At 41.9% G+C, this 17,202-nt stretch overlaps 1 protein-coding gene across 5 annotated transcripts in view; it reads right to left on the bottom strand.

Moving 5' to 3' along the window:
- The window catches only part of MDFIC (MyoD family inhibitor domain containing), an 81,917-nt gene that overhangs the window by 27,166 nt on the left and 37,549 nt on the right, over window positions 1-17,202 (bottom strand). For 2 of the 5 annotated variants that reach the window (XM_061640044.1, XM_061640045.1), the window contains one exon: window positions 5,407-7,946. The exons of the other annotated variants lie outside the window; for them this stretch is intronic. In XM_061640044.1, the coding sequence (XP_061496028.1) occupies window positions 5,407-5,494 (88 nt within the window). In that variant the 5' untranslated portion in view covers window positions 5,495-7,946. The remainder of the gene's footprint in view (window positions 1-5,406; window positions 7,947-17,202) is intronic. 5 annotated transcript variants of the gene reach the window in all.

Genomic DNA, 17,202 nt, shown 5'->3' with positions numbered 1-17,202 from the left:
AGAGGTGGGATTGCTGGCAACCCATGCGGAGGAGCACTGGTGACTCATGTGCAGAGGAGGAAGAGGGAGCACTGGCGACCTGTCGGGGGAGGGAGTGGAAGTGCTGGTGACTCGTGAGGGGTTGCACTAGCAATAACAGGCAGGGTTGGCAAGTGAAGCGAGCAGGGATGGAGCCCCTAGTACTTCCAGAAAAATCAAACCCTCACCTAGTCTCAAACAACACACCTTAAACATATGTGCCGAACTTCCTTGTAAAACAAAGTAAAAGAGCAGTGTCTCTGAAGTTCAAGTGGAAGGGAATTTCACAACTCTGGAGCTACCATGTTAAAAGCCTGCTTTTTATTGCAAAATACACCTTTTTAGAGCAGGGCATTATCAGTGGATTTTAATATGTGTGGTGCTCACAGGGTATGAGATACTCCTCAAGATATTCAGGCCCCAGATCCTTTTGAGGTTTAATTTGGCAAAAGAAAAAAAAACCCAAACAAACTGGTACCTCATGAAGATGCTTAAAAATATGTTTTATATATAAATATACTCATCAATACATGAGATAGCTTTTAGCGGAGTGGCACTAGTACTGTGGAACACTGTACCTACTGAAATCAGACAGGCACCCACAATTCTGATATTTTATTGCCTGCTTAAAATATTTCTGTTTCGCCAAGTGTTTCTGGAGAATTAATTTTTCAGTGTTGGACATCTGTTGTGTATTTTAAGATTTTATACTTTTATAATGTTTTAATTATTATATTATACACAGCAATATTAAATGAGTTGATAGTTATATAAATTAAAAAATTGGCAGTTACATTTTGGTCAGGTGAAGTTTCTGGACCATGTAAAGTGGTCCAGAATTCCCTGGGCAGGTTTACAACAAAACAATATTAAATATATAATATATAACTATTTAAAAAGAGAGATTGCAAAGTCCTTACAACAGAGATAACATGAAACAATTACAACCCAGATTTAAAACACACTTAAAAGGTCCAAAAACCACAGACAAAGATAATCAACATAACTGATAGATATAACAAAAAATATATTACAGAAATAGTATATAACAATGTATATGAAACAGACTTACACAGCGGCCAAAAACCACCAAAAAGACCACAAATATAAATTTCCTTGTGAAGCTGAAGCTAAGAACATATTGGAGAGTTGCTGATGAGATCTCCAACCTGTATCTCATTTCACAGCATCATCAAAACCAACTAAGAAATGAGGAATTTCTCATAGTTGGCAGTTGAAAATAACCCTCTGGCTTCTTGTGTGTCTCTTCCAAACAACATATTATCTGATGTGAATCATCCTGAGTAACTTAACCAGCAGAACATCCTCAGAAGGAATTTACTGTTCCCCAGAAACTTCATTGTTGAAATTGGGGCCACTAACTAATTTTAGGAATACTTATAACCTACAGAATGTCTTGGACTTGATATACATTGAGACAGCCTCATGGTTATCACAGTGACTATAAATTCCTGCCCCCTCTAGGATGCACACCTTAACGTGGTGAGGGGGTTTGAGTGTTGAAGAAGCTAAGAGCAATGCCGTCAGGAGTCTAGACCAAGAGGCTAGACTCCTAGCAGGGGCACCCAAGGCAGAATGGTCAAAGCTGAAACACCAGACTAAGATGCATCCAAACTCAGAGGAAGGCAATGGTAAACCACCTCTGAATATCTCTTACCATGAAAACCCTATGAACAGAGTATCCAAAATGTAACACGAGATAGTGCTGGAAGATGAGACCCCCAGGTCAGAAGGGACTCACCGAGCTACTGGGGAAGAACAAAGGACAAGTACGAGTAGCGCTGTGACTAATGACGCAGCTGGGTCAAAGCCGAAAGGAAGCCCAGAGGCTGATGTGCACAGATGCAAAAGGAGAGTCCGGAGTCCGCAGAAGAAGAGGAATTGGAGAGATTTTACACACCAAAACAAGATATGCTGATAATCATGAGGGATTGGAATGCAAAAGTAGGGAACAGAGAAGAACTAGGAATTGTGGGGAAATGGGGCCTAGGAGACAGAAATGAAGCAGGAGAAAGACTTATTGAATTCTATGAAGCCAATAATTTGTTTCTTGCAAACACATTTTTTGAGCAACCGAAAAGACAACTGTACACATGGACATCACCAAATGGTCAATATAGGAATCAAATTGATTATATAATTGGTAGCACAAGATGGAGAAGTCCCATACTTTCTGCGAAAACAAGACCAGGAGCAGACTGTGGTACAGATCATGAACTGGTTGTATCGAAAATCAGAGTAAAGCTAAAGAAGACCACCAAAGCAGTCATAATGCCAAAATACAATTTAAATAACATCCCAGAAGCATATAAAGATGAAATACGGAACAGGTTTGAGGCTTTAAACTTGGTTGACAGAGAACCAGAAGTACTATGGAATGAAGCCAAAGACGTTATCAGGGAAGAATGCAAAAAGACAATACCTCTAGTTAAAAAGAGAGAAAGACCTCAATGGATGACTGAAGAAACTCTTAAAATGGTTAAAGAGAGAAGGAAAGCAAAAGCAAAAGGAGATAGAAACACTGTCAGAACCCTAAACAATACAGCGACTAGTATGTAGGCACAAAGAGAACTATTACAATAGTTACTGTATAGAAATAGAAATAGAAATAGAAATAGAAGAGGACAACAAAAAGGGTAGAACAAGAGCCCTGTTCCAGAAGATTAGAGAAATGAAAGGAAAATTTAAACCAACAGTAGGGATATTGAATAATCAACAAGGGAACACACTGACTGACTGAGATGAAATAAAAGGAAGATGGAAGCAATACACTGAAGAACTCTATAAAAGAGATGCCCGGACGACAGATTCATTCATGGAGGAACCATATGATGAAGAACCAGAAATTTCAGCGTGTGACATGAAAGCTGCTCTAAAAATACGTGGAAGAAACAAATCACCAGGAATAGATGGCATACCAAAAGAGCTGCTACAAGCTACTGAGATTGAATCAGTCCAAATTCTGACAAAAATCTGTCAAGAAATATGGAAAACGAAACAATGGCCCACAGACTGGAAGCGTTCCATATACATCCCAATTCCAAAGAAAGGGGATCCCAGAGAATGCAGTAATTATCCAACTATTGCCTTAATATCCCATTCAGTAGTGCTAAAGATTCTACAACAAAGACTCTTACCATATATGGAGCAAGAAATGCCAGACGTCCAAGCTGGATTTAGAAAGGGAAGAGGCACCAGAGATCACATCACAAACATACGTTGGATAATGGAATGGACCAAGGAATTTCAGAAGAAAATCACCCTGTGCTTTATAGATTACAGCAAAGCCTTTGACTGTGTAGAACATGAAAAACTATGGAATGCTTTAAAAGAAATGGGGGTGCCATAGCATCTGATTGTCCTGATACGCAACCTATACTCTGCACAAGAGACTACTGTAAGTACGGAATATGGAGAAACTGACTGGTTCCCCATCGGAAAGGGTGTGAGTTAGGGGTGTATTTTATCACCCTATTTATTTAATCTGTACGCAGAACATATCATACGGAAAGCAGGATTGGACCAAGATGAAGGAGGTGTGAAAATTGGAGGGAGAAATATCAATAATTTAAGTTATGCAGACGATACCATACTACTAGCAGAAACCAGTAATGATTTGAAACAAATGCTGATGAAAGTTAAAGAGGAAAGCACAAAAGCAGGACTACAGCTGAACGTCAAAAAGACTAAAGTAATGACAACAGAAGATTTATGTAACTTTAACACTGACAATGAGGACATTGAACTTGTGAAAGATTATCAATACCTTGGCACAGTCATTAACCAAAATGGAGACAATAGTCAAGAAATCAGAAGAAGGCTAGGACTAGGGAGACCAGCTGTGAGAGAACTAGAAAAGGTCCTCAAATGCAAAGACGTATCACTGAACACTAAAGTCAGGATAATTCAGACCATGGTATTTCTGATCTCTATGCATGGATGTGAAAGTTGGACAGTGAAAAAAGCGGACAACAGAAAAATCCACTCATTTGAAATGTGGTGTTGGAGGAGAGCTTTGCGGATACCATGGACTGCAAAAAAGACCAATGATTGGGTGTTAGAACATATTAAACCAGAACTATCACTAGAAGCTAAAATGATGAAACTGAGGTTATCCTACTTTGGACACATCATGAGAAGATATGATTCATTAGAAAAGACAATAATGCTGGGAAAAACAGAAGGGAGTAGAAAAAGAGGAAGGCCAAACAAGAGATCGATTGATTCCATAAAGGAAGCCACAGACCTGAATGTACAAGATCTGAATAGGGTGGTTCGTGACAGATGCTCTTGGAGGTCGCTGATTCATAGGGTCGCCATAAGTCGCGTCGACTTGGAGGCACATAACAACAAACAATAAATTCCTGAACTGCACTCAACAGATGGGGGGTGCAAACTTGGCATAGAAGTCTTCCAAGACCAACAGCCTGGGGTCTCCGACACAAACTTGTCCACATCCATGAATTTACTCAAGACATCTGTTAGCCGGTAGGTTGGCCAATCCATTAGAACCCTAGTTTGTCCCCATTACCCACCATCAGGTACACATACACTCAATAAAAGATACTTACTAGAGAAGAGACCTGGTGATAACACTACTAAGAGGAAACAGCAAGATGCACTATATCAAGGGCCATTTTAGGACAGACAGTTCTAGGTGCCCGGAAGCAAGCACCAGAGACATTTAAAAAATCCTCCACGGTAGCTAGCCAAAGTCAACACCTAATATGTAATGAATTACAGCATGGTCACTGCCTTCAAATACTGATGAGAGCACAGAGTTGGAAGAGACTCAAGGTCCACCCCTACCCAGAAGTGGACTGAGTAGTAAGGTTTCACTGCTCACTTGACCTCCCTCCACATGAGTCACTGCTGCATATTGGCACAAAGAAGGGGAGGGGCAGGGGCAAAGAGGTGCAAATGTACCAGTGGAGCCAATCCAGCGCTCCCGCCAGCCCATTTGCCCTGCATCAGCCTTGCTCCTAATCATCTTGGTATGCAGCACCAACTCAGCCAGAGGAAGGTCAGGCACGCAGCACAATTCCACCACACTGGGACTTCACAGATAAAAAGATCAATTAAAAATTAATGATACTTCTGAAAAGAAACAGGGGGACTAGGGGGACTTTATGCTACCTAACAACCTCCCAGTTATAGCAGCTCTTTAAGTGCCCAAGGAAGGAGGACTACCAAAAGGACAAAACACAACTGATCCCCACGCCCTTTACTTCTAGTGCACATTCACAAACAAACAATATTTTTTCTTCTACTGAAAACATAAAATCCTCATTTGTAACAATACCTATCAGAAGCACCATAGTTAAAACATTAAAAAAATAATATTTGTCAAAATAAATAGACACTTGCCTGGCTGCTCATGGAAAACATGACATGCCTGTAAGCTGATGAGTGAAGCTCTAAAAAGGCTGGTTCCTTTCTTTCTTTTAGAGCTCATGACTACCTAGGGGCTCATCCAGATGACTGCAAAATGTGTGACACACCCGCTATGTGTGTTCATTATTTTTCGGTTGTCCAAAGGATGTCTCGCGGTGTTACACATTTTCGCGGGTTAAATCCGCTCCTTGCAATACCGGCAAAAACGTGATTTGCTGTTTAAAATCGGAAATCATCCGCTGTGCCTTCAGGAGTTAGGATGCAATACCGTGGACTTTACAGCTGATGGGCGGTTCTTGGGCATTTCCCCTTGCCCCTTCTCCTCATTCCAGCCAATCACGTATCTGCACTTTTGCGCATGTGCGAGAATAAGCCTGGGAAAATTGAACCAATCATCACAATGGGGGGGTGTTGGGGGGGTCTGCAACTACTGCGCAGATGCATTTTATTTTTTGCCAGCCTGCAAACTGGGCAGCCGCTCTGGATGAAATCTGCAATGCACAGCAAGCGAGAAAGGGGGGATGGTTGGTTTCAGCCTGCCTCCGAAAGCTTTGTCAGTTTCATTCTACTTGCTGGGGTTCTTGCTTCAAATCAGAAAAGCATACATTCATTTAAGTGTAATATCGCAAATACACTCAAGAAAAGGGCTTCTGGTCGGTTTCAAGCCTGCTCTGGAAAGCTTTGTCAATTTCATTCTCCTGGGAAGGAAAGGGAGAAGGGTGTGTGTGACACGTTTCTTGCTTTTTTGGAGAAATAAGTGCAATTGCCAGTATGTGTATCTCCTTAAATATCAATAAAGGCAGAAAAGCATACATTCGTTTAAGCATAATATCGCAAATACAAACAAGGCAGGCGTGAAACCGACCAGCAGCCTTTCCTTCCCAGGTAAGAACTCCTTTACAGCCATATTGTGCTTCGTTACAAAGGGGGAGAGGAGCATACATAATTTTTTTGCTGACCAATTGGTTGATAGGGGGAGGTTTTAGAGGTGGAGCTTGGAAAAAGCGAAAAGAATGTAGGAGTTTTACCGCTGCGTGTGCAAAAAAGCATTTTTTTTAAATTGGGAAAGAGTGAACTAAAAGGCAAAGTGAGGACTATCAGATGACAAACCAAATATGGAAACCGTGGATTATCCCGCTCCGTTTGGATACGCCCTAGGTATGTGTGGTCAGGCAGGCAGATTAGTTATATAAAAAGGTCATATGCTGATAGCATATTATTTAATTCAAACCTTTTGGTCAACCCAGCCTTTTAGAACTGAAGACACAACACCAAGCCCCACTGATTTCAAGTACCTCCAGTGATCTCAAGTACCTCCAGTGATCACAAGTATGCTTGCAATTCACTGACAAAAGGAAATCTCCAAAGGTTGTAGTAGAAACTTAAAATACAGTAGCTTTAAACAGAATACTCCTTTTACAGACAACTTACTCAAACCAATGGCATAGATCTTAACATTTCCCATTCCTATGCAATACTAATTTGATCCATTTTCATCCTATGTAGGTACTGATAAAGAGGTGACCATCTCAGGGCTGTAGAAGCATCTTGCCACTTAACAGTCTGGCAAGTAGATATATTTTACTTTGAATTCTTGGATATAAAATGATATGCTTCATCAATAGTTCTGTTGTTGGAAGAGATGTTATCCTTTATCAATAAGCAAGTGGAGAGAACAGGGAAGAATTCTGTAAATCTAAATGATAAAATTATTAGAATTGACAGTCGTGACCTTTAGAAACTAGCAAAATTTGAAATGCTTTTTGCAATTGTTTACATTTTAGTGCCATATTACAATACATGACACATGATCATATTCTCTGTCTTAAAATATCAGGCCTATTTTATCAATTAATGGGCAATTGGAAGTCTTGGTGAAGGCTAGCCATGCGAAGTTATTTGTTTTAGTTTCATTTTATTATTTTTACTAGGATCAAGAGATAGATTGTGCTCCCAAAGCACTCTCACTTCAGTCTAACATTAACATACAACTTTTTAGCTGACTGGCTTTAGAATATTCACACACGATATGTAGGTCAAATAAAAAGTGAATAAAACCCCCAAATGTATTAGTTATTCCAATTTACATTTATTTTAACTTTATTTATAATTTTTCACTAGGGAGACTTGAATCTTATGGTTAAAATACAGTTGAAACCAATTAGGAACCAGCATTACAGTATAAAGAATAAAAAGCATTCAACAGTTTTAGGATTAAGCCACAATCACTTTAAACCAACAATGTTTTTACCTTATTTTTAAAGGTTGTGTATATCTTAAAGAAAAGAAAAACATAATATGGGAAACAACACAATGCTTTCTTAAAACACAGTGATACCCAGGGACTCTCACTCTCCCTTTAATGATCCGCTGCTCTCATTCAGCTGTCTTTCTTTTTTTCAAATCTTTACATATGTGACAGCTCTCAAAAGTAGACCATAGACCATCTGGCATTTTCAGAGGTGTAACTTGTGCAAATTCAGCTCTACTGGGAGCACAATGCTATCTTCTGCCTGCATTATAAAAGATACAATAGAATGTAGAACTTATGAGTTGTTTTGAATTATTCATTTTTTGCCTGTATATTCAAGAAATTTTACAAACTCTGCATTTTGTACTACATAATCACATGCGTTAAAGGTACAAAGAAACTTTTTGACACCTCTTTTCTACAGAAAGATGGCATTTTGTTTGATATGTGAACATTCAGTGTCTGTTATATCATTCTAAACAGACCATGTGCTGCTACAAAAGACCCCATTTTACACTATGAATGAGCAAAATTTTATTCTTGTTATTCACTAACTAATTCAATACACATCAATATTTCCAAAACTAGATTTATGAACATTCAGCATCTTAAATCCAGGATGGCATTGGTCACCAGCCATATTTTAAAATATGTATATACCACAACATAGAATGCTATCTTGTTAAATATCCACAATGAATAGTTTTAAAGTATCTTAAGAAATACGTTCTTCCATGGTTAAAATGTTCTTAGAGTGAAGCAAAACCAGTGGATTTAGGTCAATCTTTTATATAGCGTTAATACTAGAGAATGTTCACCAAGAATGATAAGTATTGGATTAATGATTCAATAGAATGAATCACTTTTGATAGAAAACTAGCAGATAACGTAGCAAGTAATAACTATACATGAATCTGCTGCCTGTGGAAAAGCAATAAAAAGGCAATATATTGCTACAGCATATAATCTATTAGCATGTTTCACTGCAGTATTGTCATTGGCCCTTCATAAAGCACACCTTAATAACCTAACTTTTGTGTTACTTAACCAACTTCACACAGTAATTTAATTGTGAGGTTAGCAGATAGCATAAAATAGTTCCAGTATTTTAACATATATTTATTACTAAGATTTTGGAGACTGGGAACAAAGTGATTACACACATCCCTATTCAATTTTCAGCTGACAAAAAAAACTTGCTTTAATACATTTTGTGGACTCTGTTAGTACACATTTCTTATTTTCATTGTGTCCATATATATATTGAATAATTTAAAATGTGTTAAAATAACATGAATAAACAACAATAAGGACTGTGAAATGAATACTGGCCAGAATTAATGGCACATAAAGATATTTGCAACTGTGCACAAAACTAACACAATTTTGCATGGAGATTTTTCGTCAATGCAAAAATCATTCAACAGTATGTCAATTATGTTCTTAATTTGGATGGGTTATTTTGGGTTTGGTTTAAATATTTTACATCTGTGAAATTTAAGAAGTTGAAATATGTATGTAATAATTTTATTTCAACCAATCAAAATATGAATGTACAAATTAGTTTTTTCTTATACTGTGTAAAATTAAAATATTCTATTAAGAATCTGAGATAGCTAGTTATAATACAAAAACAAATTTACCAAGCACTTCAACGCATCAGAATATTAACCTAATAATAATAATGTTTTATAATTCTTTTTGAGTGTGCCAAGTACTTCACATTTATTATCTTAACAATCCTTACAACAGCCCTGTATAGTAGGCCTGGATTATTATCCTCATATTGGAGATTGGGGGCTGAAGGAGACATAGTGGCTAACCTAAGGGATAATTTCAACTGCAGACTTCCCACTTTAAGCATATTACAGTATAGCAGCTGTCAGCATTCTACAACATTCTGTGCTTTGATTACCTGTTTAGTACACAATAAGGAAATAGTACCTCGTATACCAGCAGACTGTAAAAACCACAGTAGGTCCAGCTTTTATTTTATATTTTTGTACAGAACTTTGAGGTGCAATGTACTTTTTGGTACATTTTAAACATTAAAAATGAGCTCATTATCAGAGTGCATTTTACAATATTGTGTATTTTGTTTTAAAACAGTGATTCCCAACCTGGGGGACAGGACCCCCAAGGGAGACGTGAAGTAATCCAGGGGGGCCGCAAACAGTAAAGAAATGAATTACTTTTTTTTAAAAAGTCTTCACTCCCTGGATGCTGTCTGCTTCCCACTGCCGCTGCAGATGACACCTCCCTCTTGCTGCAAACAAAGGGGAGACTGAAGAGCCAGAGCATCTTTCAGGGTGCCGAGGGCAGGCATCTGCCTATAAAACACGTGACAGACACTGAAGGAGGCTGAGGGCAGAGCTACCAGGAAGAAGAGGGGATTACTATAGCTGACTTCTTACTCCTCGCACTCCCGTCTCCTCGCTGCTACTGCTGCTCTTGCTCAGAACAAGAAGAGAGGACTTTTCATGAAGCAAAAGAAGCAAGGCTGCAGGGAAAGGCTGCTTTCCCCTTTCCATCTTGGCAGCCAGACTGCCTGCGTTTCTTGACTCCTGTTCTGCTGCCTCCTTTTAAAAATTATTCTTATTTACGAAGCCATCCAGATCTCTCCTTTGGCCCAGACAGAGCCAAGGTGGAGTGAGGAAGCTCAGGACTTGCTTGCCCCCCATCACTGAGGCTAAATGTGTGTGTCAGCATCCCCTTTTTCCACCTATCCTCCACCCTCCATCTCTCTCTGCAAGACGCTGCGACAGTTGAGAGCTTCCCCCCTCCCATGTGCCCGAATGCATGCATACATGCAGATGCTTGCAGGAAGGACAGGTGTGTGGGTGTGCTGATCTGTCTTCTGATCCACTCTTGTTCCCCAAGTGCACGCTAACCAAGACATCAGTTCTGATGATCATCCTAAGGTCTAAAAGCGCTAACCCCCCTCCTCAATCTATGCACCCTTTTGTCTTCAAAATATAGCATCCCCACCACTATCACACTGCTGCTGCTGGTGGTGGTTCTTCTTCTTCTTATTATTATTATTATTATTATTTAAAGCTCAGCAGGTTTGCTGAGGCTGGGGTCCACACACAGCAGCTGAAATGTATGTATTTATTTGTTTATTATTGCATTTATATCCCACATTTCAAGTTGCTCAAAATGGTGCATATTGTTCTCCCCCTCTTTTTTTATTTTATCCTTACATCACCTCTGTGAGATAGGTCAGGCTGAGAGACTGTGGGTTTACCACATGTGAGCATAACTTCATGCTAAAGACTCTGTTCTTACCTCTGTCTTCTGTTTGCACTGTCTACAGTAAGGGATCAATGCCAGCTGTAAACATGGTGTTTTTTAGTCACACGAGAGGGGAAGCATCAATCACGCAGTTTCCTAAAGACCACGCCCTCTAATTTAACATTTCCACTCCCTCTTTTTACCTGGCAACCGAGCATGCTCAGTTTGTTCTACCAGTAAGTTTCATTAAAAAAAAAAAATCCGGAAGTGTGATTATTTGTATTTTCACTGGTACAAAACAGATGAAATAAAAATCTTTGTTTGAGCAGTGTTATGCTTCTGTGCACAAGTTGGGGGGGGGGGAGAAAATAAAAGCACCATTTGCAGCAACATAAAAGAAGCTTGCAGAATGGGAGAAGCAAAAGCTTCTCTTCAGCCCACAGGAAATGAAATGAAAGAAGGGAGGAGGAGGGAGTGGGTGTAAAGAGAACAATTGACACACCCACCTAAAAGCATTGGAGCAAAGGGTCTGCAAGCCCTAGAGATATGGAGCGAAGACATTTTTTCCTTCCCTTTTCGGATTATCAGAGGATTCATTCATTCATTCATTCATTCATTTATTGAACTTGTATACCGCCCCATAGCCGAAGCTCTCTGGGCAGTTTACAGCAATCAAAAACATTAAAACAAATACACAATTTAAAAACATATTTTAAAAACAATTTAAAACACAATTTTAAAATTCAAAACAATATAAAAACAATTTAAAAACACATGCTAAAATGCCTGGGAGAAGAGGAAAGTCTTGACCTGGCGCCAAAAAGATAACAGTGTTGGCACCAGGCGCACCTCATTACAATGATCATTCCATAATTTGGGGGCCACCACTCAGAAGGCCCTCTCCCTTGTTGCCACCCTCCAAGCTTCCCTCGGAGTAGGCACCCGGAGGAGGGCCTTTGATCTTGACCATAGTGTACGGGTGGGTTCGTATCGGGAGAGGCGTTCCATCAAGTATTGTGGTCCCAAGCTGTGTAAGGCTTTATAGGTCAAAACCAGCACCTTGAATCGAGCTCAGAAACATACAGGCAGCCAATGCAAGTGGGCCAGAATCGGTTTTATATGTTCGGACCGTCTGGTCCCTGTTACCAATCTGGCCGCTGCATTTTGCACAAGCTGCTGTTTCCGAACCATTTTCAAAGGCAGTCCCACGTAGAGTGCATTGCAGTAATCTAATCTGGAGGTTACCAGAGCATGGACAACTGAAGCCAGGCTATCCCTGTCCAGATAGGGATGTAGTTGGACCACCAACCGAAGTTGGTAGAAGGCACTCCGTGCCACCGAGGCTACCTGAGCGTCAAGTGACAGATGGTTCTAGGAGAACCTCCAAGCTATGAACCTGCTCCTTCAGGGGGAGTGCAACCCCATCCAGGACAGGTTGGACATCCACCATCTGGTCAGAAGAACCACCCACTAACAGCATCTCAGTCTTCTCTGGATTGAGACTCAGTTTATTAGCCCTCATCCAGTCCATTGTTGCAGCCAGGCACCGGTTCAGCACATTGACAGCCTCCCCTGAAGAAGATGAAAAGGCGAAATAGAGCTGCGTGTCATCAGCATACTGATGGCAACGCACTCCAAAGCTCTGGATGACCGCACTCAACGGTTTCATGTAGATGTTGATCAGCATGGGGGACAGAACTGACCCCTGTGGAACCCCATACTGGAGAGTCCAGGGTGCTGAGTAATGTTCCCCAAGCACCACCTTCTGGAGGCGACCTGTCAAGTAGGAGTGGAACCACCGCAATGCCGTACCTCCCACTCCCAACTCAGCTAGTCTCCCCAGAAGGATAACATGGTCGATGGTATCGAAAGCCGCTGAGAGATCAAGGAGAATCAACAGAGTCACACTCCCCCTGTCTCTCTCCTGACAGAGGTCATCATACAGGTCGACCAAGGCTGTTTCCGTGCCAAAACCAGGCCTGAAACCTGACTGAAATGGATCCAGATAATCGGTCTCATTCAAGAGTGTCTGGAGCTGGCCCGCAACCACTCATTCCAGGACCTTGCCCAGGAATGGAACATTTGCTACCAGCCTATAGTTACTAAGATTTTCTGGGTCCAGGGGGGGCCTCTTCAGGAGTGGTCTCACTACTGCCTCTTTCAGGCAGCCAGGGACCACCCCCTCTCGCAGAGAGGCATTAATCACCTCCCTGACCCAGCTGGCTGTTCCATCCCTGCTAGCTTTTATTAGCCAAGAAGGGCAAGGATCCAGTACAGAAGTGGTTGCACAAACCTGTCCAAGCACATTGTCAACATCCTCAAGCTGCAACAACTGAAACTCATCCAAGAAGTCGGGACAAGGCTGTGCTCTGGATACCTCACTTGATTCACCTGCTATAACACCAGAGTCTAAGTCCTGGTGGATGCTAAAGATTTTATCCTGGAAGTGCCTAGCAAATTCATTACAGCGGGCCTCAGATGGTTCTACCATGTCCCTGAGGCCAGAGTGTAATAGCCCCCAGACAATTCTGAAGAGCTCCGCTGGGCGGCACAGTGATGATTGGATAGTGGCAGCAAAATATTGTTTTTTTGCTGCCCTCACTGCCCCTAAATACTGCTTACCATAGACACTTACCAGTGTATAATTGCATCCACCAGGAGTTCACCTCCATCTGCACTCAAGCCATCTCCTATATTGTTTCATCGCTCTCAGCTTTGGGGTATACCATGGAGCCGTATGAGCTCTACACAGGAGAGGGTGCTCAGGAGCAATCATGTCAACCACTCGGGTCATTTCTGTATTCCACAGTTCAACCAGGGTTTTGACAGGAGCGCCAGCCCTATCAGCCGGAAAACTCCCCAGAGCCCTTTGGAAACCATCCGGATCCATTAGTCCATTAGACCAACTTAATAGGTCCCCCACCCTTGCAGAGGGGAAAAGCCACTATAAGTCTAAACTTCAGCAAGCAGTGATCTGTCCATGACAGAGGGACTGATGTAAGGCCCCCCCACATTCAGATCACCAACTCTATGTCCAGATGCAAAAACCAAATCTAGAGTATGCCCTGCTACATGTGTTGGGCCAATGGCATATTGGGACAGTTCCATGGTTGTCATGGAGACCATGAAATCCTGAACCGGCCCAGATAAGGTGGCTTCGGCATGGATGTTGACATCCCCCAGAACCAACAGTCTGGGGGATCTCAACAATACACCCGAGACCACCTCCGTCAGCTCAGCTAGGGACTCTGTTGGGCAGCGGGGTGGGCGGTACACCAACAGAATCCCCAGTCTGTCCCGCTGACCCAACATAAGGTGCAAACACGCCAGACTAGTAGTCACATGGACAGGGTTTGTACAGTACAGTAGGGCACTGCTTCTTGGTGCCCCACTTCTCGGCGTTCCGCTAATATGGCGCCAGCGGGATGATCAGCTGGAGGGAGGCTGGAGCTCCCCGCACTCCAGCTGATCACACCAGAGGAGGGGAAGATCAGCTGTAGCATGCTACATCTGATCTTCTCCTCTTCTGGCATGATCAGACTCCCCCACTCGAGGTGATCGTGCCAGAGGAGGGGAAGATCATCTGTAGCATGCTACAGCTGATCTTCTCCTCCTCGGGGCCGGTCAGACTCCCGCACTCCAGCTGATTGCGCCGGAGGAGGGGAAGACCTGATCTTCTCCTCCTCTGGTGCGATTAGTGGGTTAGGTTCCAGACCCCCGCGCTACAGCTGATCTGCTTTTTGGCACTTTTCACTTTCCAGCGGGGGTCTGGATCCTAACCTGCCATATGAGTGAGTCCCTACTGTATGGATTTACGGGGGGAAACTGTATGATAACTTCTATTTTCCAGTAACGTCATGTGAACCATGCAAATTAAAAGGGAATGCAAGTAGCACCAGACACACAGTAAAACCATGTGTAGGTGAGCCTTGTGTCTGGCCCAAGGTCACTCAGTGGCTTTATGGCTGGGTGGGCATTTGAACCTGGATCTTAGTCCAACACTGTCACCCACTGGTGTTGGGAGACAGCACTGTACACCTTCAGAATGGGAGGAAGGGGGATACCAATGTGATTGGATCTTTGCATTAAGAAAATGGGACATGGGACAGAAACAGCCTTGGTTGCCTTGGTAGATGATATGAGAAGGGCGTGGGATAGAGGCGAATGCACCTTCCTTGTCCTTCTCGATCTCTCAGCAGTTTTTGATACCGTTGACCACGGTATCCTCTTGGACCGCCTGCAGAGGTTAGGCATTGGGGGCACTGTATTGCAGTGGTTCCGTTCCTTCCTCTCTGGGAGGTACCAAAGAGTAGCACTGGAGGAGGAGGTTTCAGATCCCTGGCCCCTCATTTGTGGGGTACCACAGGGATCTATCCTTTCTCCAGTGCTTTTTAACATCTATATAAAGCCGCTGGGAGCAATCATCAGGAGATTTGGGCTGCAGTGTCATCAGTATGCGGATGACACGCAGCTCTATCTCTCATTTAAATCTTCACCAAGGTTGGCTGTGGAAACCCTGTCCAGATGTCTGGAGTCGGTGAGTGGCTGGATGGGAAGGAATAAGCTGAAGCTGAATCCTGACAAAACCGAGGTGCTGTTTGTGGGAGACAAGGGAAGGCTGGGAGATATAGACCTGGTGCTCAACGGGGTACGACTGCCCCTGAAAGACCAGGTTCGTAGCCTGGGGGCCGTTCTTGACTCCCAGCTGTCCATGGAGGCTCAAGTTTCGGCTGTGAGCCGGGCAGCTCTGTATCAACTCCATCTGATACACGTCTGATTACAGGCGGCCGCCGTAGAGATCACATCACTCCTGTGTTGAAGGAGTTGCATTGGTTACCGGTTGTGTACCGAGCCCAATTCAAGGTGTTGGTTTTAACCTTTAAAACCCTATACAGTTGTGGTCCAGCTTATCTGAAGGAGCGCCTCCAGCATCGACAGGGATGCCGCTCAACAAGATCAGCCTCAGAAGACCTTCTCTGGATCCCACCGGTCAAAACAGCTAGATTGGTGAGGACTCGAGAGAGGGCCTTCTCAATTGTGGCCCCCACCCTGTGGAATTCTCTCCCAACTGATCTACGCCATGCCCTGTCTATAATGAGCTTCTGCCGGACCCTGAAGACCTGGTTTTTTAGGCAGGCTTTTGGAACGGGCTAGTTTTACTGTTGTTTAAATTTTTAACTGTTTTATATACTGTTTTAACATGTACGTCGCCCAGAGTGGCTGGTCTACCAGCCAGATGGGCGACTAACAAATTGCATAATAAATAAATAAAAGAAAGCAACACCTTCATGTCTGCAGGGAGCTTTCAATGTGAGATGTGATTTTGCCACGCACCATTTTTTTCAATTAACAGAGTCTAAATTACAATTACCATGGGGAGGTCATGAATTTTTTTGAGCTTACAGTGGGGAATCCATACTTATAAAGGTTGGGAAGAACTGTTCTAAAACAAAGATGGTATATACTGGTATAGAATATATCACAGGAACCTGCTATGAAAAGACTATATTGAAATTTGCTCTATACAACTTTGTCCATAGGATATCCCATAAGCAATGTTAAGAATGAAATACAAATTATCATGTACCCTTTTCAAAAATACATTTTAACAGTTGCACACAATTTTATTTTATGCAAACACCGGGGTGCTGAATATATTATTTTTTCATAGCAGAACACAGGAGCTCCCTTAGATGAACTTGCAAAGGAAATTTGTGGGGGCTGCCTGTTAGGTTAATATGAGGGAATTGTATTATGAGGAGACTATTAGAAAATCTGGATTTTTTGTTTATGTCACCCTTTTATTTATCCTTTAAAATGTTTAAGTGTATTCAATACTTAGAACTGTGAAATATTTAGTTACTGTAAACCGCCCAGAGAACTTCGGCTATGGGGCGGTATATAAATAAAATAAATAAATAAATAAATTTTGTCAAACTGGACTTTTCAGATCTCTTCTACAGAGGGTAGAAGTCATCTCTTTCTTTCCTGTGCAATACTGTAAATTTCCCCAGTCCCTTGGAAAATAAGGACTATATTGTATGAAATTTATTCAGTGAATAAGAATTGCCAGTCAAACCCACATTATCCAATCACTAGCTTGGGGAGAGAGAATGAGAGCTGAATGAGTGAGTGTATATACATTTCCTACAATTGTTGCCAATGTTCTGTAAATTAACCTAAAATTATGTTATATATATTAATCCTGAAATAGTGTCCTCCATTTTTGTTTTCCAGCATATCTGTATTTATTTATTTATTTATTTATTGTATTTACATACCGC

This window comes from Rhineura floridana, chromosome 8, assembly GCF_030035675.1.
Source record: "Rhineura floridana isolate rRhiFlo1 chromosome 8, rRhiFlo1.hap2, whole genome shotgun sequence".
In the NCBI taxonomy this organism is placed as follows: Eukaryota; Metazoa; Chordata; class Lepidosauria; order Squamata; family Rhineuridae; genus Rhineura; species Rhineura floridana.
The sequence above is the reverse complement of the archived record's forward strand: the minus strand, read 5'-3'. Positions and strand labels throughout refer to the sequence as shown.